This window comes from Salvelinus fontinalis, chromosome 6 (genome assembly GCF_029448725.1).
Source record: "Salvelinus fontinalis isolate EN_2023a chromosome 6, ASM2944872v1, whole genome shotgun sequence".
NCBI lineage: Eukaryota > Metazoa > Chordata > Actinopteri > Salmoniformes > Salmonidae > Salvelinus > Salvelinus fontinalis.
Window position 1 is genome coordinate 25,550,731 of NC_074670.1, and position 24,571 is coordinate 25,575,301.

Genomic DNA, 24,571 nt, shown 5'->3' on the forward strand with positions numbered 1-24,571 from the left:
CATAATAAACATAGTAATTTCCACTTTAAAATGTCAGACTTGATTTGCCATAACAAATGTATCAGCCCCTACAAAACATTTCCATATTACAATCAACATGTTGCTGCAGGATTATTTTCCTGCTGTAGCAAACTGGCTCAAATTAAGATCCTACATCTGTGTATAAACAATTCAAACTGAGCGATCATTGTCGGTTCAAATCCAAACACTATACGGTTGCACAATACACTTTCAAATTAAATGACGGTATCTGTTTAGACGGTATCTATCCATTCTCATTTAATTTGAAAGTGTATTGTGCAACCGTATAGTGTTTGGATTTGAACCGACAATGATCGCTCAGTTTGAATTGTTTGGCCTACGTGATATCTGGCCTATCCAAAATCTCACTCTTTGGCTGAGTCATTTTCCTGAAAGATACAGTATGACCATCTGGTTTAGTGGATTGGAGTAGTGACTAAACCATGACTGCATAGTGAATGGAAATCATTATCGCCTAGATTGTCGCTGGATAAATAGAGAGAAATCAACACATTTTTAAGATGACTAGGGGGAGAGAGAAAAAATCATAGACTGTACACATCTTTGCCTGTGGTAAATTCAGTTTAACCGTACTGTTCTGGTCCTGCATGGGTGTATGGAATGTATAATTATTGTATACTGCAGAATAATTAGAAGGCGAATAACCTGCCAAGCTCGGTCAATGATAGTCAGGTTCAATCAACTAATGGTATTGTCATACATTTTAGTGTGAATATTAATTTCCATAGTTGTTTTTGTTTATTATGCATTTGTAAATATGATAGTATTCAACGTCATCCACTCAGCAGCAACAACGGTGACAAAATTATGATGTGTTTTTGGTAGAGTTCACAGTTTGTTGGGTCGCAATTATAGTCCAGAGGAAAAATCAATCATGACTAATAACATTGTACCAAGAACAAACATTGTAATAACAGTCCATTATTTTAAACAACAAAAAAACATAAATTCTACCTTTTATTTCATAATTGATTTAGGCCTACCATTTTTACATTTGCTCAAAATTGAAAGCTGCATCAGTTCTACGCGAATGAATGACCACAATCATGATGACGACCACTTTCCTGTTGATGCAACTGGATAGTCCCCGACTTTAATCCTTTTGTCACTTGTCCTTGTCCAAACAGTCGTCGCTGTAGATTCGGTCGAGATAAGGTTCGTGGACGCTCCTCCTAATATGTTGCTGCTTTTGCTTTTGGAGTTTGTGGTCACGCGCCGCAGTCCGGTGTGCCGGGGAAGTGCTTTTATCAGCTCTTGCGAACCTCTTAGAAACGGACTTTCTTTGACTCTCGGCGGTGTCGTTGATTGTCGTTTATTTCTGCCTATCCCTACTCTTTTTTTAGGCTACTGGAAAACCGAAGGCAGCTGAACTGAGCGTACCTTTTGGGGAGCCAAGGACCTTTGTAAAACCGCGGTCTGTCAGTGGTCATTTTGGAAGGCTTCACATTGGCTCGTGAACGATGAAACGTAACATAGTTTTGGAGCATTTGTATTTCCTCATTTTACTCCCTAATACAATGTTTTGTCAAACAGGTAAGTGATATGCCAATGTTATTAATTGATAATGCCAAATTGGGACTAAATTGTATGTAGACCGTAAAATGATGTGCGAAAATTACCTGTAGCCTACCAATGGGTTTCAACCGTCTTTTTTAAACGGACATGGTTTACGATGAATATTATGAACACAGTAAGCCTACTATTATGAACTGGGGGATAAATGTAGCATAGCTATGGAAGAAAAGTTGACAATACCGTTTTTAATGCTGAAAATATATAATTTATTAGAGCCAGATAAACATTTTGTATCTGCTCTCTCCGTTAGTCCTGTCCATCTGGTAAGAATGGTGTAAATCTGTGGCGTGCATACTGATAGTAAAGTTCATCAATCAAGGTGCTGTCATCCAAGGGCACATACCTACGACTCTCATTGCTATGGCAGTCTGTTGACCTGTCATTGGAGACAGTAGGGGCCAAGCCTGTCTCTGTGTCTTCTCCAACCACACAAGCATTTGACCCCTGCGGCCAAGTTGGGAAGAGACGCGTGTCCATGAGGGCCGCCCACTCGGACAGAGATATGGTGCTGAAGGGTATCTCAGGACATTGACTATGAGAGTTCCCGTCTTGGCGGAAGAGAGATGGACTGACCAGGTGCTGCTGAGAGTGAACGATGATAGGGTAGCTCTGAAAGATCCTGTCGTCACCTGCAACAACTTGTCCGACTGTCGTCACTGTGTCATAGTTAGTTGGGCTATGACTTTTCACTTGGCTGTGAAACCTTTGCCTCATGCTCATCTCATGTTGGCATTTAAGTCCCACAGCTCTCACTTTTGGAGTTTTCTCTCCATCTTTCTCTCTATTCATCTTGTCTTCGTCTTTATTTTCCCTCATGCTGTTCTGCTCTTCATTAACCATTAGCATATATAAGTCTCTGTCAGAGGTACCCACCTCTTCTGTTTTGGCCTCAGTTGCCTGACTTGGAAGATTCAACATATCAGTAGCGTTCCATCTCTGACAGTTTGTATAAGAGGTGTCGTCAATTTTGGTTACAGTCTTGCCCATCACCGTCATCAGTCTCCTATATTTCTGAGTGAAACTGTTAGGGTCTCTTTTTGCCCTCGACCTAACAGCTCGTTGCCTTTTATCCTTCTCTCCTTTCATCACCATAGAGGGGATGCTGGGATCAACCACAGACACGGGAGGTATAGCAGCACCCACCATGGTTGGAACACAGTGGTATGGCTGTGCGGGCCAGGCTGGTCCAATAGGCATCATCGGAAGGTGCTGAAGGTGTGGAGTGTAGACATAATCAATCAATGGAGTAGATGGCTGGATGATACCTCCAGAGGTGTAGGCCTCTGTGGAAATGTTTGCAAGAACAGCAGAATCTAGGCCCATTTTTGAATGGTGTCCTGAATATTGGAAACAATCAAATTAGTTATATATTAAATATTTGATAAATCATGACCATCTATTTTTGTTAGGCTTGCAATTAATAGTAATCATATTTGATGCTAGTACAACCTAAGTACACTTTTTCTTTGTGAAGCAATTTCTGATTGTTTCAACATTTTTGGTTTTGTGGTTATGCAATTAAAAGATGTTCAAGCAACACACTTACCATGATCTTGTTGTAATAAGTGTTGTTGGTAATTGTACTGAAAGTTCATTTTTATCCTCTGCTCTTATGCCAGATACATTATAACGGACACACCTACATAAAATCAAGAGCATCAGAAGCACATTTTAGAATGTTTTTAGAATGTTGCTCCACCATTACCTGACTGTGATGTCAGAATTGTTACTCAGGGGAACACAGCTGGTGTTACTGTGGCAACTACCAAACATTCCTGCTTCAGAACAGCTGTATTTGCAGTAGGCCTACTTTCCCTCTCAGCAAAGTTTCAAGAGGATGTCTTTCATTTAGATTCTGTCCAACACCCGAGGGTCTTGCTTCGGTATGCTCCAAATAAATACTTTCCCTCCTGTTTCAATTACACATTTCACCCTAAACTGAGAAGTCGGACTGTCTTTGAAGCTGCTTTAAACATGCTTATCGTAAGCAACATTCTGATCACATCAGTTTTTTACCACATGCCATTGAATAGCAAGTACCTCATATTCCTTCCCCCTTTTATGATACCTCTCATGTGAAGGCATATATTAAAATGGACCATATGGACATTAGCAGTCACATCCTGCCAAGGCTGAAGTGTCTCTACTTGACTTGGAAGCCTATAAATAATAAGGCTGTTAGCTTTGGCTACGGCTTAGTTCCGTAGCCAAAGAGACGCCATGTTTGGGGACGCCATGTTTGATAACGGATCCTTTCATACTAAACACTTCCACTCTAACTGCTCACAGCTGGGACTGTCATTGGATACATTAAATTACAACATAGATGTAGGGGAAGTAGATGACAATCACATACAAAGTGGATCTCCTCACTGTGCATAGTGGATTTGACAATCACACTTCCCTGTAAATCACATTCAATTAGTGAAACACGACTGTCCGTAACTTGCATACAGTACAGTGACAGTCAGTGTAGAAAACATAGAAGTGAACCGTCTTTACCACCTTTTGTAGTATACCCCATGCATCACTAGTTTCCGAAAAGATACACTAAACACATGCAAACCCCCCAAAATGCCATTCATTTATTCCAGATCTCCATTAGCTTTTTCCAGGCGCTCATGGTGCCCTTCAGCATGGGTACTGTGGGACTACTCAGGTATTTCTCCAGAGTGTACTGGTCCCTGTTGATGAACACGTTGTGGTCCCAGCCTTGCTTGGTGATCCGGGACACCCTTTCTCTCTGCTGCTGGGTCTTCCACTTCATGTCCTCCCTCTCCTCCCTCTGCCACAGAGAGATGGGCACCGAGGCCTGCCACGGGCTGGGAAAGTAGAGGGAATCAGGAGGGGGTAACCTCCCGTACTGCCCAGGAGGGGTTGGGTGATGACACGTGTTGGGAAACTGATGGCGAGAACCACGGTACCTTCTCCTTGGTTGAGGGTTGGGGGCTTTGAACGGGGGGTGGTTTTGGGTAATGGGTGGTGCGAAGGGTTGGGAGTGTGTGGGGTCGCTGCGGATTGTTCCCCCTGCTGAAGTTGGTTGCCTACTCTGACAGGATGGGGAGACAGACTTGGTTGTGGAGCTAGCAGACTTCTGTGAAAGGTTGTCAAGTGTTATTGGGTTGTCAAAGACAGTTGGTTTTTCAGACGAAGGATGTTCAGCTTGGGATGCTCCAATGGTATCTACATCATCTCGTATTCTTATTTCCACCACTGCGGAGTTACTGTTTGCTATGGTAACATGAATCGTCTCAAAGTCTAGCAGGTCCTGGTCCATCAAAATGACTTGTTCTTCTGTCATTTGTTCATTGGGAATGGACTGGTTGGACTGATTGGATGTCTGGGCTTTTACCCCAAGTTTGTGGAAAACCTGAACAGACTGCATCATCTGATGACCCAGACGGCTCTTTGAAGGTTGGGGAGCGTTTGGGGTAGGCCGCGCCCCTAACTTAGCACCCTTAACAGTACCTTTCTGCTTCCTGGATGAGGAAATGTCTGAACCTGTTCTGTCCCCACCTCCATCTGCAGCACCGCTCCTTGCACATTGGACCACCTCCTTCACAGGACTAGGGTTACTCTCCTCTACACTTCTTTCTCCATCCCTCTTTTCACCTTCTATCTTTTCACTGTTCACGCCATCACTACTGTCACCAACCTCTCCAATGATGGCCGTTTTCTTTGTCGTCTCCCCTCTTCCCTGCTCTGCATCCTCCTCTTTCTTTTTAGTAGCTTCCATCACATGGCTTCCTGCAGCTTCCTCCAATGGGACAACTGGATTGTCAGTGTTCATTGTTGTGTCAATAGGTGCCATGGTAATGTTGGTTGCAGCTGCTGGTGCTGGTGCAGCCACACAGATGTACCCTGGTGGGGGGCATACTGCCCAGATTTGTGGCACTGGTGGTGGCTGAGCGGGCTGATCTTTGGTAGACAACAATGTGCCATAGATCTCATGTTGATGGGTTTGAGGATGAGAAAGAAGGGGTTGATGGTGATGATGAAGATGGTGATGAAGGAGATTGGGATGATTAGGAGGCTGCTGGAAATGGGCTGTTACAACCGGAGGGTTTGTGCTGTGATCTATGACCAGAGTTATCTGTCCTGCCAGTAAACTGTTTCCTGAAAGGAAACCAAATTATAATTTTTTGATTCACAAAATATTTTGTACAGTATGTTATGAATAAATGCATTTGTAAAGTCATTATGCCTTGTTAATTTCTGTAAATCAAAATGATAATTTCATGCTAACTTTAGAATAAAGCATAACGCATAGATAGTTAGAGAGCTGAAAAGCTAACAGACATTTTTGAGAGGTTTGAATTGTAATTGAACATAAAATGCTTACCTTGTGTTGAGTCAGGTGTGCAGGCATTACTCTGGAAAGGGTTATGATCCTCCATAGTTATAAACAGTTATTTTAACTAATTTAACACAATATTTTTTGAAAGTACTTTGTTGTTTAGTCAAGTAATTGTTTGATTGATGCACCTAGAATGTCGGTGTCTCTCTATGATGTCACCATTTTTGACTTGGTTCAGACTAGAGGGTGTACAGCTACGACCGGAAGGTACTTTTTCGTAGCAGGTTAGGATAATTTACGCAGCAGGTTAGGATAATTACTGTGGCAGGTTACGAGACTTAGGTTAAGGTTAGAAAAAGTTTAGGGTTAGCTAAAATGCTCTCCTAACCTGCTGCGAAAAGTAACTTCCAGTCGTAGTTGTATTCCCTCTAGTCACAACTCCTAGACGTTCCAACTCAAGAAAATTGTTGTTTTGTTAAGAGTTTCATTTTTCCAAATAAATATTTTTTTTAATGCAAACAAGATCACCAAGATCAACATATTTTCAACATTAATTTGTCTCATAATTCCATAACTCCTATTTTACAATTGTTATTATCAGTTTAGGCCTAGTTATTACATGGTTGCAACATAGTATTGACAATGTTTCGTTGCTAACTCAGTTGATTTTGTGTGTGTGTGTGTGTTGGGGGGGTAACTTGGGATCGGTAACTTCAAATCAAATTGTGTGCATATGCGTGCGTGTGCTTTGAGTGAAAACACAGCAGCACCTTATTGACTCATGTTTGTGCCACATGTTTGACTGCTTGTGTCTATCCTCAGTGCTGCCCCCAGAATGTGCTCCGGGGGGTCACTCTCTGCTCCAGAACCCATACCGCAGCACCAGTTTCAGCTCCCGCAGCCTGCAGCAGTCAGCCCTCCAGGACTTCATCTGTGACCATTCCCTCATACCAGGCTGGTACCAGTTCCAGATCTTTGACAAGCCTGCCAGCATGCCCACACAATGTGTGGAGGTAAATACTGATGATACATTTTATTTTATAGTACTTTTTCTCTCTAGGTCTCAAAGCATGTTACAATGTATGGAGTTCACCCCATCCCCCTACATGTCGCTATTATTTCTTGACTGTGTCCAGCTCGCTAATAATCACCGAAATGGAAGCTAGACAGTCAGGAAGCATTGAACATTTCCAAAACCATGGATACAGGACTATTTTTATTTTATTTTGACGCTGAGAAAATATTTTTTTAAATATCAGTGCCGAACTCTGTTGAAGACCGAATGTGGCCCCCAGAGAAAAATGTGTTTTACACCCCTGGTTTAGGTGGTCTTTCATAGCAAATGCCATGCCTCAGTCAGAACAGTATAGAAAAATAGTGTCCCCATGATATAAGATCTTACAATGGTGCCGGAGTGAATGGCTGCCGTTTTACGGGCTCCTAACCAACTGTGCTATTTTGTGTCGTTTTTTTGCATTGTTTGTAACTTATTTTATACATAATATTGCTGCTTCCGTCGCTTATGACTGAAAAGAGCTTCTGGAAATCAGAACAGCGATTACACACCTCGAACTGGATGAAGATTTTTTTTAATGTAATGAGTCCGACGCGAAGGATATACTGCTTCTCTGAGACCAGGCCCAAATCCCATCATTCGCGTGAAGAAAAGATGGAAATACAGGGGGCGGAGATCGCCTTGAGAGAATTAGTCAGCGAGTTTGTAACCTGTCTCTACCATCCGTTCTATTGGCCAACGTGCAATCACTGGAAAATATACTGGATGATCTCTGTTTGAGACTATCTTACCAACGGGACATTAAAAACTGTAATATCTTATGTTTCACCTAGTTGTGGTTAAACAACGAAACTAATAATATACTAATATACTATAATATACTATACTATATAATATATATTTTTCGTAGCCGTCTATTTACCACCACAAACCAATGCTGGCACTAAGACCACTAAGGCCATCAGCAAACAAGAAAATATTCATCCAGAAGCGGCGCTCCTAGTGGCCAGGGACTTTAATGCAGGCAAACTTAAATCCATTTAACCTCATTTCTACCAGCATGTCACATGTGCATCCAGAGGGGAAAAAACTCTAGACCACGTTTACTCCACACACAGAGACGCATACAAAGCTCTCCCTCACCCTCCATTTGGCAAATCTGACCATAATTCTATCTCCTGATTCCTGCTTACAAGTAAAAACTAAAGTGGTCAGATGACGCGGATGCTACGCTACAGGACTGTTTTGCTAGCACAGACTAGAATATGTTACGGGATTCATCCAATGGCATTGAGGAGTATACCACCTCAGTCACCTGCTTCATCAATAAGTGCATCGACAACTTCATCCCCACAGTGACCGTACATACTGTACTTTTGAAGTCGGAAGTTTACATATCAGTGCCGCTTTGCTTGACGTCATGGAAAAATCAAAAGAAATCAGCCAAGAAAGATTGTAGACCTCCACAAGTCTGGTTCATCCTTGGGAGCAATTTCCAAATGCCTGAAGGTACCACGTTTATCTGTACAAATAATAGTATGCATGTATAAACATCATGGGACCACGCAGCTGTCATACCGCTCAGGAAGGAGATGCATTCCGTCTCCTAGAGACGAACGTACTTTGGTGCGAAAAGTGAAAATCAATCCCAGAACAACAGCAAAGAACCATGTGAAGATGCTGGAGGCAACAGGTACAAAGCATCTATATCCACAGTAAAACGAGTCCTATATCGACATAACTTGAAAGGCCGCTCAGCAAGGAAGAAGCCACTGCTCCAAAACCGCCATAAAAAAGCCAGACTACGGTTTGCAACTGCACATGGGGACAAAGATCGTACTTTTTGGAGAAATGTCCTCTGGTCTGATGAAACAAAAATAGAACTGTTTGGACATTATGACCTTCCCAACCGTGAAGCCTGGAGGTGGCAGCATCATGTTGTGGGGGTGCTTTGCTGCAAGAGGGACTGGTGCACTTCACAAAATTGATGGCATCATGAGGTAGGAAAATTATGTGGATATATTGAAGCAACATCTCAAGACATCAGTCAGGAAGTTAAAGCTTGGTCGCAAATGGGTCTTCCAAATGGACAATGACCCCAAGCATACTTCCAAAGTTGTGGCAAAATGGCTTAAGGACAACAAAGTCACGGTATTCGAGTGGCCATCACAAAGCCCTGACCCCAATCCCATAGAAAATTTGTGGGCAGAACTGAAAAAGCGTGTGCGAGCAACGAGGCCTACAAACCTGACTCAGTTACACCAGCTCTGTCAGGAGGAATGGGCCAAAATTCACCCAACTTATTGTGGAAGGCTACCCGAAACATTTGACAATTTAAAGGCAATGCTACCAAATACTAATTTAGTGTATGTAAACTTCTGACCAACTGGGAATGTGATGAAAGAAAGAAAAGATGAAATAAATAATTCTCTCTACTATTATTCTGACATTTCACATTCTTTAAATAAATTGGTGATCCTAACTGACGTAAGACAGGGAATTTAACTAGGATTATTTATTATTTGGCTAAGGTGTATGTAAACTTTCGACTTCAACTGTACATATCCCAACTAGAAGCCATGGATTACAGGCAACATCCACACCGAGCTAAAGGCTAGAGCTGCCGCTTTCAAGGAGCGGGACACTAATCCCGCTATGCCCTTAGACGAACCATCAAACAGGCAACGTGTCAATACTGGACTAAGATTGAATCCTACTACACCGGCTCTGATGCTCGTCAGATGTGGCAGGGCTTGCAAACTATTACGGACTACAAAGGGAAACCCAACCGCGACCTGCCCAGTGACGCGAGCCTACCAGACGAGCTAAATGCCTTTTATGCTCGCTTTGAGGCAAGTAACACTGAAATCAAATCAAATGTATTTCTATAGCCCTTCGTACATCAGCTGATATCTCAAAGTGCTGTACAGAAACCCAGCCTAAAACCCCAAACAGCAAGCAATGCAGGTGTAGAAGCACGGTGGCTAGGAAAAACTCCCTAGAAAGGCCAAAACCTAGGAAGAAACCTAGAGAGGAACCAGGCTATGAGAAGTGGCCAGTCCTCTTCTGGCTGTGCCGGGTGGAGATTATAACAGAACATGGCCAAGATGTTCAAATGTTCATAGATGACCAGCATGGTCAAATAATTATAATCACAGTAGCTGTCAAGGGTGCAGCACCTCAGGAGTAAATGTCAGTTGGCTTTTCATAGCTGATCATTAAGAGTATCTCTACCGCTCCTGCGGTCTCTAGAGAGTTGAAAACAGCAGGTCTGGGACAGGTAGCACGTCCGGTGAACAGGTCAGGGTTCCATAGCCGCAGGCAGAACAGTTGAAACTGAAGCAGCAGCAATGCTAGGTGGACTGGAGACAGCAAGGAGTCATCATGTCAGGTCGTCCTGAGGCATGGTCCTAGGGCACAGGTCCTCCGAGAGAGAGAAAGAAAGAGAGAATTAGAGAGAGCATACTTAAATTCACCCAGGACACCGGATAAGACAGGAGAAGTACTCCAGATATAACAGACTGACCCTAGCCCCCCGACACATAAACTAATGCAGCATAAATACTGGAGGCTGAGACAGAAGGGGTCAGGAGACACTGTGGCCCCATCCGATGATACCCCCGGACAGGGCCAAACAGGAAGGATATAACCCCACCCACTTTGCCAAGGCACAGCCCCCACACCACTAGAGGGATATCTTCAACCACCAACGTACCATCCTGAGACAAGGCCGAGTATAGCCCACAAAGATCTCCGCCACGGCACAACCCAAGGGGGGGCGCCAACCCAGACAGGAAGATCACGTCAGTGACTCAACCCACTCACGTGACGCACCCCTCCTAGGGATGGCATGAAAGAGCACCAGTAAGCCAGTGACTCAGCCCCTGTAATAGGGTTAGAGGCAGATAATCCCAGTGGAGAGAGGGGAACCGGCCAGGCAGAGACAGCAAGGGTCGGTTCGTTGCTCCAGAGCCTTTCCGTTCACCTTCACACTCCTGGGCCAGACTACACTCAATCATATGACCCACTGAAGAGATGAGTCTTCAGTAAAGACTTAAAAGTTTAGACCGAGTCTGCGTCTCTCACATGGGTAGGCAGACCATTCCATAAAAATAATTTTTGGACAGACAATTTCAGATTTTTGCAATGTTACGTAGATGGAAAAAAGCTGTCCTTGAAACAGTTGATATGTTCGTCAAAAGAGAGATCAGGGTCCAGAGTAACGCCGAGGTCCTTCACAGTTTTATTTGAGACGACTTTACAACCATCAAGATTAATTGTCAGATTTAACAGAAGATCTCTTTGTTTCTTGGGACCTAGAACAAGCATCTCTGTTTTGTCTGAGTTTAAAAGTAGAATGTTTTCAGGCTTCTAGCGAGGGCAATTTTGGGGCTTCACCATGTTTCATTGAAATGTACAGCTGTGTGTCATCTGCATAGCAGTGAAAGTTAACATTATGTTTTCAAATGACATCCCCAAGAGGTAAAATATATAGTGAAAACAATAGTGGTCCTAAAACGGAACCTTGAGGAACACCGAAATGTACAGTTGATTTGTCAGAGGACAAACCATTCACAGAGACAAACTGATATCTTTCTGACAGATAAGATCTAAACCAGGCCAGAACTTGTCCGTGTAGACCAATTTGGGTTTCCAATCTCTCCAAAAGAATGTGGTGATCGATGGTATCAAAGGCAGCACTAAGGTCTAGTAGCACGAGGACAGATGCAGAGCCTCGGTCTGATGCCATTAAAAGGTAATTTACCACCTTCACAAGTGCAGTCTCAGTGCTATGATGGGGTCTAAAACCAGACTGAAGCATTTCGTATATATTATATACTGAAGCATGCATGAGAGCACCAGCTGTTCCGGACTACTGTGTGATCACGCTCTCCGTAGCCGATGTGAGCAAGACCTTTTAACAGGTCAACATTCACAAGACTGCAGGGACAGACGGATTACCAGGACATGTACTCAGAGCATGGTCGGACCAACTGGCAAGTGTCTTCACTGACATTTTCAACCTCTCCCTGACCAAGACTTTAATACCTACATGTTTCAAGCAGACCACATAATCCCTGTGCCCAAGAAAGTGAAGGTAACCTGCCTAAATGACTACCACCCAGTAGCTCTCATGTCTGTAGCCATGAAGTGCATCATCCCGGAAATTCTAGACCCACTCCAATTCGCATACGGCCCCAACAGACCCACAGATGACGCAATCTTAATCGCACTCTACACTGCCCTTTCCCACCTGGACAAAAGGAACATCTATGTGAGAATGCGGTTCATTGACTACAGCTCAGCGTTCAACACCATAGTGCCCACAATGCCCATCTCTAAGCTAAGGACCCTGGGGCTAAACACCTCCTTCTGCAATTGGATCCTGGACTTCCTGACGGGCCACCTTATGTGCTAAAAGTAGGCAACAACACATCTGCCACACTGATCCTCAACACTGAGGCCCCTCAGGGGTGCGTGTTTAGTTCCCTCCTGTACTCCCTGTTTCACCCACGACTGCGTGGCCAAGCATAACTCCAACACCATCATTAAGTTTGCTGACAACACAACAGTGGTAGGCCTGATCACCGACAACGATGAGACAGCCTATAGGGAGGAGGTCAGAGGTCTGGCAGTGTGGTGCCAGTACAACAACCTTGAGCAAGACAAAGGAGCTGATCGTGGACTACAGGAAAAGGAGGGCCGAACACGCCCCTATTCATAATCGACGTGGCTGTAGTGGAGCAGGTCCACATCACCAACAAACTATCATGGTCCAAACACACCAAGAAGGTCATGAAGAGGGCATGATAACAACTTTTCCCCCTCAGGAGACCGAAAAGATTTGAAATGGGTCCCCAGATCCTAAAAAAGTTATACAGCTGCACCATAGAGAGCATCCTGACCGGTTGCATCACCGCCTTGTATGGCAACTGCTCGGCATCCGACAGTAAGGTGCTACAGAGGGTAGCAAGTACCGTCCAGTACATCACTGGGATCAAGCTTCCTGCCATCCAGGACCTATAAACTAGGCAGGGTGTCAGAGGAAGGCCCAAAAATTGTCAAAGACTCTATTCACCCAAGTCATAGACTGTTCTCTCTGCTATCGCACTGCAAGTGGTACCACAGTGCCAAATCTAGGTACAAAAGGCTCCTTAACAGCTTCTACCCCCAAGCCATAAGACTGCTGAACAATTAATCAAATGCACCCCCTTGTTTTTACACTGCTGCTACTCATTGTTTATTGTTCATGCTTAGTCACTTTAATAACTCTACCTACATGTACAAATTACCTTAACTAACCTGTATCCCTGCACATTGACTCGGTACTGGTACCCCCTGTATATAGCCTCATTATTGTTATTTTATTGTGTTACTTTTTATAAAACAATTTACCATAGTTTTTTTTGTACATTTTTTCTTAAGCAGCTCTTCTTGCACTTGAGTACTTTTCAGTGAGTAGCCAAGTCATTGCAATGGTAACATGAGTGCTAGTCTTGCCCTTTGAAGTGAACATAGGCTCTTTGTTCCGAGGACCCTGGGATGGTATCAGCATTAAGCACAGGACCAAAGAGAGCGAGAGACAGGAGAGAGATATTAGAGACACAGGAGAGAGACAAGAGAGACAGAAGAGAGACAGACGAGAGACAGGAGAGAGACGGGGAGACAGGAGAGAGACGGGGAGACAGAATTAGAGAGAGAGAGAGAGAGACAAGTTTAGAAAGAGAGAGACAGGGTTAGAGAGAGACATGGTTAGACAGAGAGAGAGAGAGAGAGAGAGAGAGAGAAAGATGTTCCTCATTTTCCCTGGGCTGCCCGCTGTGCTGCAGACTGAAGGATCCATCAGAGGTGTCAGGTTCCTCTTCTTCCCAGGGCATTGTCATGTGTCATATTGCAGTTGTTGCCTGCAAAGTGTCGCCCTACCAATCATTACCCATGTGGTTGTATTATTACCACCCAGTATAAACTAGCCTGGTCCCAGACATATTTGTGCTGTCTTGCTTATTATCACATTGAGTGACTAGAAGTTTGCAAGACAGCGCAAACAGATCTGGAACCAGGCTAAAGTAGTCTTATTCTGTTCTCCATTGTCTTTATCTGTGTCCACCAGGTGAACCACTGTGGGACCCAGGCCCCAGTCTGGCTGTCTCTGGGGGAGGGCGAGAGCCTTCCGCGGCCCCTGGAGGTGACGCATCTGACGGCCTGTGCCACCTGGCAGTTCTTCCTCAGCAGCAGTAAGGACTGCTGCCTGTTCCGCATCCCTGTCACCGTGCGCAACTGTGGAGACTTCTACGTCTACCTGCTCCAGCCCACCCAGGGTTGCATGGGCTACTGCGCACAGGGTACAGCAGCTGTTTACGATAGTCTGTTTAGGTGGAGGCAATGAGGAGCTCCATATGCTATGAAATTGAGGCTGCATTGTTTTTTTCTTCTACAATGGGCAAAAACGTAACGCAATGGTCTTCACCGCCAAAATGTCATAAAAGGCAATTCATCCACAAACACAAATATAATTGTATAAATGAACGTGTTTTCATTAATTTTATGATATAATCGTCAAGCCCATTCAAAAGATTAGGGCTGACCTCGGAAGTACAGTACGATGTAGTGCTGCATCACTTTCATAGCGTAAAGGTGACATGATACAACTGTAAAAACGCTAAAGAATCAGCACTAACCACATGTAACTCATTAAACTGTTATTTATGTGCTTGTGACTCAGACCTCTGTAGTGTTAACTGTTAAGACCACCACTGTTAATTGTCTGTTAATTGTCCTGCTATCATTCACCATGTAGAGATGTCAGACTCTGCGGCGGTGGTGTGTGGTCCTGACGAGGTGGAGGTTGATGGAGCGTGTAAAGGTGAGTGAGCTCTCTGCCTCCTGACTGTGTGTTGTCTGGCTCTATAGGAGGCCCTTGGTAAAGTCAGACACCACAACAATCCGCGTCAGAATTGCCATGCGGTGTGGAATGCAGCGCAACAGGCCCCTCACAGGTCCTCTTAATGAGCTAAGCATGTGTGTCCTGCCTCCCTCGCCCCGTCTCCATGACGACATCTCTCGGCGAGGTCGTGAATTATCCCCCTGCCGGTTTTAGCGCGAAGGAGGAGGGGGGCTGGGGACATAGGTGGATGGTTTAATTAACTTTTATTCACACAAGAGACTTTATCAAGTTGGAAGGGATACTATAAATAGGAGAAGGTACCTACCATTTAGGTACCTACTCTTTTGGTTTGTTATGGTTGACCCCTTTCCCTGATTAGAGTTACAGAAATAGACCAAAATATTGGGACCCACCGGAAAGCAGTAGCTGATGACTGGATCTTTGCCTGAAATATAGATTTTGATTACTTGATGGGTCACAGGACAAAAACATTCAGCCAAGCTTCTATTATAACACAATCATCTCATATCACCCAAATACTGTATACATTATTACCGGCTTTGTTCATGTTACATGTTCAGTAGGAAGAAAACTGGGTGAAACTACCCATTTTGTCCAATAAGACATTTTGTCTAATTTTGTCCAATAAAATATGTTGTTAAACATTTTGCTTCGGTGTACCCTACTGAACACGACTCCGTTATCCCTTCCAGCCAAACAGCCTCCTTCTCCAGCAGTACCTGTGATAGTAGCAGAGCTCTCTGGGAGCATCGTCTACCTGAAGTGCAGCTTCGAGGGCCATAGCGTGAACAGCTCCCTAGGCTATGTGGTTGCCTGGTCTCGCCTCTCCCCCCAAGGCATCAAAGAAGAACTGAAACAAGAGACTACTGTCCAAACCGTTGCCTTCATCGAGCTGGACGGGATCAACCTCCGACTGGGGGACAAGGTGGGTAGAAGTTACCCCTAACCACTGACGCAGGGTCAGATATTTTTCCTCTCTCTAATGGTTAAGGTTAAGATCGGGGGTGGTGTCATTTGATCCGAGACTTGTGGTTACGGGTAGCTTCTACTTCACTTGTAAAACAGTCAAACGCCCAAAATAAGGCTAGCTTCCGAGCTCTCTCTCAAAAGTGAATTGAATTTCTTTTACAAATGAGGATATAGAGCAATCGAGCTGACCGTGTTGAAAACCTGTTGAAAACCATCAAAGTTATACAGTATATTGTCGTGTCATCCTTTTATGAAACTCTTGTCAGACATGTTGTTTTGTTTTCCTGTGGTATCATGTATATTACCTGGCTTCAACTATAAAGGCTTTTCTACATCCTGAACTGTAGCCTCTCTCTTCCTCTTGATCGGCTGTGGCTGTCCTTCCCTCTCTGTCAGATTTACTGCAGTTGCTCCAGTTTTTTTCTGGACTCGCCGGACATCCAGGGAACCCCAGCGGAGAGCGAAGAGTTCTTCGCCGGGATCAGGGTAAGTCAAAGAGATAGAGAACACTATTTCAAGGATTTGGTGTTTGAGTGTGTGTAAGTTGTGTGTGCGTGCATGCCTGTCTGTCTGTCTCTCTCTCTGGGTCTGGGTTTGTATGTCTCCTTTTTGTTTTAAATAGTCACTGGTTAATCAGAATTTCTCTTGTGATTTGTCTCTGCAGTTGAGACCAGAGGTGACTACTGTGTCTGAGGATGGGAAAGACTATGAGTTGACTGTGGAGAGTACCATCCCTGTCCCCTGCCCTGACAGTGCCTCCTCCTCCACCAAAGAGCAGTGTACTCTCTCCTTACACCTGAGTACAAGCAATCAAGGTAAAGGCTTCGTAAGTAATCCTGCATACTCACAGTATCACCACAGTAAAGTTTTATTCTTCAAAATGTATTCTTAATTGGCAATACGTTTGATTTCCATAGCGTCTTGATTCTCCAGTGAGAACGCATATTGACATGTTGGTATCCCTACGAAATAGACAAAAACAAAGCCAATGACAACAACCATTAAATTATCTATTACTCCGTAGGAGACGATCTGCTGGGTCCAGACGTGGTGTTGTCGTCGTGCCGGGTGGATCTCTCCCAGAGCCTGGGGTGTCGTAACGGGGTGTGTAGCCAGGCCCTGGTTCACCTCAGCGCGGTCACAGACTTCCTCAGGGACGGGGACAGGACAACGCAGATCTTTGTCAAACCCATCGTCACATCCAACTTCCTCTGGAGCGGCTACACACCACAGAGTGTGCAGGTACTGGAACTGGAAAAAATACCCTTGTGATGGGTTGGGAGGAGAGTGACGGTTGTCATTAGCCTGGTCCCAGATCTGTTTGTGCTGTCTTGCCAACTCCTATGGTCATTGTCACACTGTTTGCCATAAAACTTTGCAAGACAGCATAAACAGATCTGGGACCAGTCTAGGTTGTTAACAGATCTGGGTGTAACGCATATGCTGGGAGTCAGGAAACAGGTGCAGAAGGGGAGTTTAATAAAGAACCGATACAGATGAACAAACATGAGGCGCGTACTGAACGTTAGAGAAAACAATAACACCTAGTGTCTGAAGACAACTGAGGGCTAAATAAAGAGGGAGTAATCAAGGAGGGAATGACGACCAGGTGTGCGTATTGATGGGGAACAGGTGTGCGTAATAATGAAGCCAGGACCGGAGGTTAGTAAACTGACAAAGTCGAGCACCGGAGGGAGGGAGCAGGATTAGGCGAGACACCAGCCTATGTTGTTAACAGATCTGGGGCCAGTCTAGGTTGTTACACTTAACTCGCTCAATGCACAATATACAATGATGCTGTATACACTGTATAGTGTACATTTGCTCACTACAACAGTGCCCATACACAAACTGTAAGTTGCCAACACACTCATATAAGCCTGCACTGTACACACTTTATTTTCTCAACTAGATAGCTGAATGTGAAAATGAAATAAATAATATCTGATATGTGATATTTTCTCTGTGTTTTCAGATCACAGTGACAGATGTTCCCTCTGCATACTGCTACTCTTTCACTGATCCTCACATCATCACGTTTGATGGCAGGTACTTCAGTCACTCCTTTATAGTCAGCATAAATGATAGATGCACTCAAGGCAATGTTAGCCTGCAAATATGATAACAATCACAAGAATACACATTACCGTAACTGATACTGTAGTTTAATGCATTTCATGCATTTCCTTTCAGGCAGTATGACAACTATCAGATCGGGACGTTTGTGTTGTACAAGAGCACAAGGCAGCCTTTCGAGGTCCATGTGCGCCAGTGGGAGTGTGGGAGCGTTGTCCACGGCGCCTCGTGCATGTGCGGCTTCGTGGCGAGAGACGGCAGTGACGTCATAGCCTTCGACATGTGCAACGGAGAGCTGGGGCACACCAGGCCGCACCTGTCGGTGAAGAACAGGGACGTGGGCAAGAGCGGCATCCGCATCACTGAGTCTTACCAAGGACGCAAAGTCACAGTGAGTGAATAAATAAATAAAGTGTAACATTAAAAATTTAATTCAATTAAAGTTGTCTTCCGATGAGTTGGTGGTGGCAGGAAAAAGAAAAGGTCACAGAGTTGAAGCCCACGCCTACAGGTAGTAGTCATTAGCCAATAGGGTGTTGAGAAAGGCAGTGTAAACTTACAGTGCAAAGACGGTATTCAATTGTTTATGCTAATTATGATATGACACAGACTGTGATGATATAGCGACGCACTGGAAAGCAGAAAATCATTTAGTTGTAATGGAATAGGGCAAAATCAAATGAAATACAACAGAATACAATAGGATCTAATCCCCTTTCTGTCTAGATGACCTTCTCGTCTGGGGCGTTTGTGCGTGCCGATGTGTCTGACTGGGGCATGAGTCTGACCCTGAGGGCCCCCAGCTCCGACTGGAGCCAAACCCAGGGCCTGTGTGGGACGTATGACGGACAGACCCACAATGACCTCCACACAGCAGGGGGCGCAGTGCTGGACAACGAAGACGTAGCAGCCTTCATCTCTGAATGGAAGTTAGTCTGATGCCAAGTCTCAAATCAACCTCTAGCCCCTAACGCTATGGAGTTTGCAGATCTGAAGAAGATATGTGGTGATGGTTCTAACCAGCCTATCAGTGATTGCACTGCAGCTTTCATTGTAATTCCTATGCCTATACAGTTTCTTTAGATCTGCAAAGCGGGAGCGGGCTTTTGTCCCATTCCAAGTGCAACAACCAAGTCTGGACCTGAGACTGTTCTTTTAAACGATGGATATTAATCATTTTGAACATTTTACATGAGCTCTTTCAGCTGTGGTTGTGTTACGTTATTATTTGTTGAATGTATTTCCGTCGAGATCCTAACTGATAAGGATGTATTTCTCTTCTGGCAGACTCCCTCCTGGTGGCAGCTTGTTTGACACCGTTCCATCCTATCAGAGCACCTCAAACCCTCGCAGGTACTGTAACTGTGAAGAGGAGTCCCGCCCCACGTCCCCGCGAACCAGGTCTCAGCCAATCCCTGGCTCCGACTCCTCCTGTTCTCACCACGTCAACGTGAGACTCCACAGTATCATCCCCACTCTGGATGTCACTGCCGAATACATCAACTCAGTAGAGCTGTTCAAAGGCCACCACGACCACCTCTCAGGAAACTCCAAAGAGCATGGCCGGGCCGAGGACACCGCCGCCCAGCCTGTAGAGAGAGGCTCTACTCTAACAGGCTCCAGCCATGGAGCCAACAACCAGAGGAGCCGTGGAAGGCGCCAGTCCTACCAGTTCCTCCCCGACACGCCCTACCAGAGCCTGAGCCAGTCCGACCTGGAGGGCTTCACCTACTTCTTCCCAGAGGACCACGAGCTGACGGCCCGGCCCGAGTCCTCCCCTCCCCCCACCTGGCCCACCCTGTCTGGGCTGACACAGCTCCAGGCCAGGGTTCAGTGCCAGCGGGCCGTGGCTAACTCCAGCGTGGCTCTGGGCTGCGGCCAGCTCTTAGGCCCGGCCATAGTGAGCCAGGCGGTGGCTATGTGCGTCAGCGACCTCCAGCTAAAGGACGACCAGGCCTGGGTGGGCGCCACTCTGCCTCTGCTTGAGAACGAGTGTGAGAGGAGGCTAGTGGAGGAGAGGGGGAGAGAGGAAGAGCACCAGGATATGCTTTCCTTCCTCAAGTGTCCTAATCTATGCAATGGGAATGGGCAGTGCTCCGAGTGGGGGTGTGTGTGCTTCCCCGGGTTCGGCTCCTACGACTGCAGCGTTATCTCTGGTAAGAAGAGGGTAGGGTTGGATCTGTAACACACATCTATACTCTAAGTCAATCATACATATTGTAAGTCAACACTAGACCAGGGTTTGGCTCATAGTTAGTTCATCAAAATGAAAGACAAATCACAGTAATTTACTAATCCTAGTGAAATTATATATTTTAAACCTGCTGACATTTTTTTTGCTTGTCATTTCTGTCTGTTTTTGGTGTCGTTTGGGATGGTGAAGACCAGACTCCAGAGATCACAGAGCTGGAGAACGAGGGACTGTGTGATGTCAGGCAGAGTGACTGCTCCACTGTACAGGTCTTTGGACAAGGCTTCAAAGACTCCTATGAACTCAAGTGTGAATTTTTGAAGGAAAAGGTACCATACTACATCACACACATACACACTGACACACACACACACACACACACACACACCTCCATATTTGTGATATTAATTTCTGTAGCACAGTACTTCTGACCCAAGTGTCCCCACCTGTCTCTGTCTGCGTGTGTCCAGTTTGTGGATGGTGAGTGGACCCTGGACGAACCTCAATTTACCCTGGCTACCTTCCTGGATGTGTCAGTTTTGGAGTGTCAGCTCCCCCTGGAGTACAGACAAGCCATTGCAGGCCTGGACCTGGATACGGCCACCGACAGACCCCTCGCTCGCTGGCAGATCAAAGTTAGTGGAACAACACTATGCAGCACATCGCATTAATGTTTATACCGTTTCTAACCAGGAGCCAGTCTTAAGCTGTTACCCAAAAGGTCCCAACCCACCAATGGGTCCAGACTCATTTGTGAATGGGCAAATCCCCCATAAAATACAGCTGGGTAAGAGAGCCCTAAACAATAGTACTGTTGGCATCAGGGCAAGGTTCTGGCCTAGTGTTGTAATATGGTTTGTTTGCACACCTACCAGATGTTTTCAAGAAGGTGCAACCTGGACAAGATACCCGTACTTATTGTAGTAGCTTCTGTAAATGTTTATTACCAGTAGTCACTGATAATAAGTCATTAATGTTGTCTTGGCAGGTGTCCAACGACGGCTACGGCTACAGCAACGCCAAGATCCTGACCCTGTTCGATGGAGCCTGTCAGATCTGCACACTCAATGCTGACGTTCTCTGTACCTCCAGGGTGGGTTTCCCTTGGGGTTTTTCTCAGGGTTTTAATTGTATCAACGTTTCTGGTAGCATGATCAGAATGTGTTGTTTAATGATTCGAATCTGACTTTAAATGATTCAATACTTGTAACTAAGGTAACTTCCCCCCCCTTTTTTCATGTCCTTGTTCCTTGTGTTTTCCAAGTTGATTGAGAACATGTTCTCAGCCTGAGGATGCATGAATCAGCTTTTTGTAGTTTGGGTTCTTTTTCAGCCACTAACATTCAACAGATACTGTACATTATGTTGTGGGACATTCAACAGATGTTCAAGCTAGCTCAAATTTCAGGCCCCTTTCCCACCAGGAAAAACCAGCACATGGGCCCGGACCCTCTTAAAACTAACTGTGAGTGTAGCACATGGGGATGTGTGAAACGTACTCCTCAGCCCGAAGCGTCTTACCAGTCTGCGCCACACAAAAAGCTAGCTATGTGGCGCAAGTGGAGACGCTTCATGCTGACGAGTACGTTTCACACATCCCCATGTGCTATACGAGCACCACTCCTCCTCGTTATGCGTGCCAAACAGTTTCTTCTGAAGAACTCAAACAGAACATTTATCACCCAAACGAAAAGTGGCCAATGCTCTGATTGATTATCTCTCTGGCATCTCTTAACACAGGAAACAATTAGGTGTTTTAGCCCAATCCACATGTACAGTGTGATTGTCAAGGTTCACTTGTGTGTGTATGCAGTAAGACATTGCCAGCCCTTGTTCTCTTGTTGGCCCGAAAAGTGTTCCTGGTTCCTATTTCAATGGCAAGAACAGATGTTTTTATCTTTTCTAAAAGGCAGACAGATACATGCCAATTTTGTTACTGTGTATCAATCAATTCCCAGGAGAAAACATGCAACATTGACAGTGTGTGTTATGGAGAGGGAGACCTCAATCCCAGCAGCCCTTGCCTGATATGCCGACCAGACTCCTCCAAATACACATGGTCCATCGCTGAGAGTAAGTACAATATCCTCTTACTTATAACGTACTTTTACTCTACAGCTGCTGTTTGCATTATACAACAGCATCTCTATACAAATTCACACCACGCAAACTGAAAGGTGTTTGCTGCCACCCACTACTGACGACAGCACACAGTCACAGAGAACACATATGGCTGCATTGGTCTCTGCAATATGTCTACAGCTCAGCGTTGGCCATGCTATAGAGAACAGGGTGTTAATGGGGTCAGACTCATTATAGTAACATCAGGACTCTGGGTACTGTAATTGTGGTTGACTCAATGTGTTCTTTGTGCTGTGTTTTGATTTGAGTGCTTATACAAAATGAGGCCAAATCACTCCAGATCAATCAGAGTATATTATAGAAATGAATACAACTGGTTCAAATTAGGAATAGAACAATTTACAAAGATAGATAAACATATCAATAAACAAGTTGAAATAAAGGGAAAATTATTGTATATTTTGTACCTCAGATAATGATATGGACTTTAATGATGAAATTATTAACGTTATTACTAAATATTACTATTCTGCTCCTGGAAGAGAATGAGCCACCAGTGTTTCAGTCAGTCCAGGGGCATCTGCAGACGTTCCAGGGAGAGAACTTTGTGTACCAGCTGCAGGCTCAGGACCCAGAAGGCTCTGTGGTGCTGTTCACTCTGGAGTCAGGCCCCAGTGACGCCTCCCTCTCCCCCACTGGCCTGCTCATCTGGAAGGCTACTGACACTGCTGCCGCCTCCTCCAAGCAGACGTTTCAGTTCACCATCAAAGACGATTGTAGTGCTGAGACGCTTGCCTCTGTACAGGTAGGTTTCAGAAGATGAGAACACTGTTGAATAAGGATGTTCCCAAAATAAGAAACTTGGGATGCGAATTCCTTGACTTGATTCTGTTAACTCTGTGAATGGGGATTCCTAGAGATTTCCCTTGATTGTCAGCTTTTCTACCGCAAGAGGGAGCTCTAGATGTACAATCCTTATTGTCCAGCCTGCCGCTGTACTAGTCTTTCTGCGTCTGTTGCTTTGATATGTCTGTTAGCAAGACATTCAAAACTAAAATGCAGTAATTACTCACGGATTGTCAATCATTCTTCCTCATGCTTATATGTCCATTTAAAAGTGCTTGCGAATTAAACTAAAGCTCTACTAACACTTCCCACTCCTTTGTGTATGCGTGTTTGTGTTTGTGTGTGTGTTTGTGTGTGTGTGTGTGTGTGTGTGTGTGTGTGTGTGTGTGTGTGTGTGTGTGTGTGTGTGTGTGTGTGTGTGTGTGTGTCCAGGTCTCTCTGCGGCCCTGTGACTGTCTGAACGGAGCTTCCTGTGTTACAAACATCAACCTCCCCTCTAGCAGCGGGGAGTACCTATGTGTCTGTCCCGCTGGCTTCACAGGGGACCGGTGTGAGGTGGACATAGACGACTGTAAACCCAACCCCTGCCGTCTGGTCAAGTGTATAGACGGACCCAACTCTTTCTCCTGCATCTGTCCCCCCGGAATGACAGGTACTGTACATGACAGCAAAAGAATTACAACACACACTGTACGTTGTACATGCTGTCCATGCTAATACTGCAGCTCATTTGTGGGTCTCGCATGCTTTGAACCATTCTATGAACCATACTCCTTATGACCACTCTTTTAGTGTTTGGATACAAGCATTGCCAGATTTCCTTATCTAGTTCAGTGAATTTCGATTTTGATGTTTTGTTAGTAGATTACAATCTGTGTGTGTGGAAGGCTGAGTTGTCATTCATGTTGTTTTTGTGTTCCAGGTCATACCTGTAGAGAGGATGTGGATGAATGTGCCGCAGAGCCGTGCTTCCCTGGGGTGGGCTGCAAAAACACACTGGGCTCATTCACCTGTGACTCCTGTCCAGAGGGTTACACTGGGGACGGGAAGAGCTGCAGTGGGTCCCACTCTCCCTGTCTCTGTTTCTCTCTGTTTCTCTACACATATCCTCTCACCTCCACCCCTCATTATTTTATCAATATATTTCTATTGACTGTGAATAATTATATTCTACCTCTTCTCCTGTAGTTAAATCGGAGCCGTCCAGTGGTAAGGGTGATGACTATGAGCCTATTCATAGAGTGACCGTGCCTGTACCCGCTGTACCCACAGGAGGGCACCAGGGTTCTGGCACGGTTAAACCATCAAGCCAGGCCCCCTGCTCCAGACAACCATGCTACCCAGGGGTGCAGTGCTTCGAGAGCAAACACGTGTCAGTAGGGTACATCTGTGGACCCTGTCCACCTGGGCTCCATGGCAACGGACACACCTGTAGTAGAAGCACCACAACAGGTGAGAAGGGTCGCCTTATCACTTAGCTGATGACTAAAGGGGTTTGTGTGTTTTGGTGTTTATTATAAGGTTATTAAATATCTGGGCTTATATGGGCTTATTTCATAGTTTTATAGCTGG

The 24,571-nt window shown here is 45.1% G+C and overlaps 1 protein-coding gene across 1 annotated transcript in view; it reads left to right on the plus strand.

Moving 5' to 3' along the window:
• Nucleotides 1-1,117: 1,117 nt before the first annotated feature.
• vwde (von Willebrand factor D and EGF domains) overlaps nt 1,118-24,571 on the plus strand; it is a 30,641-nt gene continuing 7,187 nt past the window's right edge. Inside the window, exons 1-20 of the mRNA XM_055925723.1 lie at nt 1,118-1,575; nt 6,737-6,927; nt 14,041-14,272; nt 14,728-14,793; nt 15,528-15,760; nt 16,201-16,290; nt 16,469-16,619; nt 16,829-17,046; nt 17,780-17,853; nt 17,998-18,271; nt 18,607-18,809; nt 19,168-20,036; nt 20,264-20,400; nt 20,542-20,706; nt 21,060-21,164; nt 22,030-22,144; nt 22,696-22,958; nt 23,432-23,651; nt 23,922-24,056; nt 24,188-24,451. Of these exons, the coding sequence (XP_055781698.1) occupies nt 1,503-1,575; nt 6,737-6,927; nt 14,041-14,272; nt 14,728-14,793; nt 15,528-15,760; nt 16,201-16,290; nt 16,469-16,619; nt 16,829-17,046; nt 17,780-17,853; nt 17,998-18,271; nt 18,607-18,809; nt 19,168-20,036; nt 20,264-20,400; nt 20,542-20,706; nt 21,060-21,164; nt 22,030-22,144; nt 22,696-22,958; nt 23,432-23,651; nt 23,922-24,056; nt 24,188-24,451 (4,078 nt within the window). The 5' untranslated portion in view covers nt 1,118-1,502. The remainder of the gene's footprint in view (nt 1,576-6,736; nt 6,928-14,040; nt 14,273-14,727; nt 14,794-15,527; nt 15,761-16,200; nt 16,291-16,468; nt 16,620-16,828; nt 17,047-17,779; nt 17,854-17,997; nt 18,272-18,606; nt 18,810-19,167; nt 20,037-20,263; nt 20,401-20,541; nt 20,707-21,059; nt 21,165-22,029; nt 22,145-22,695; nt 22,959-23,431; nt 23,652-23,921; nt 24,057-24,187; nt 24,452-24,571) is intronic.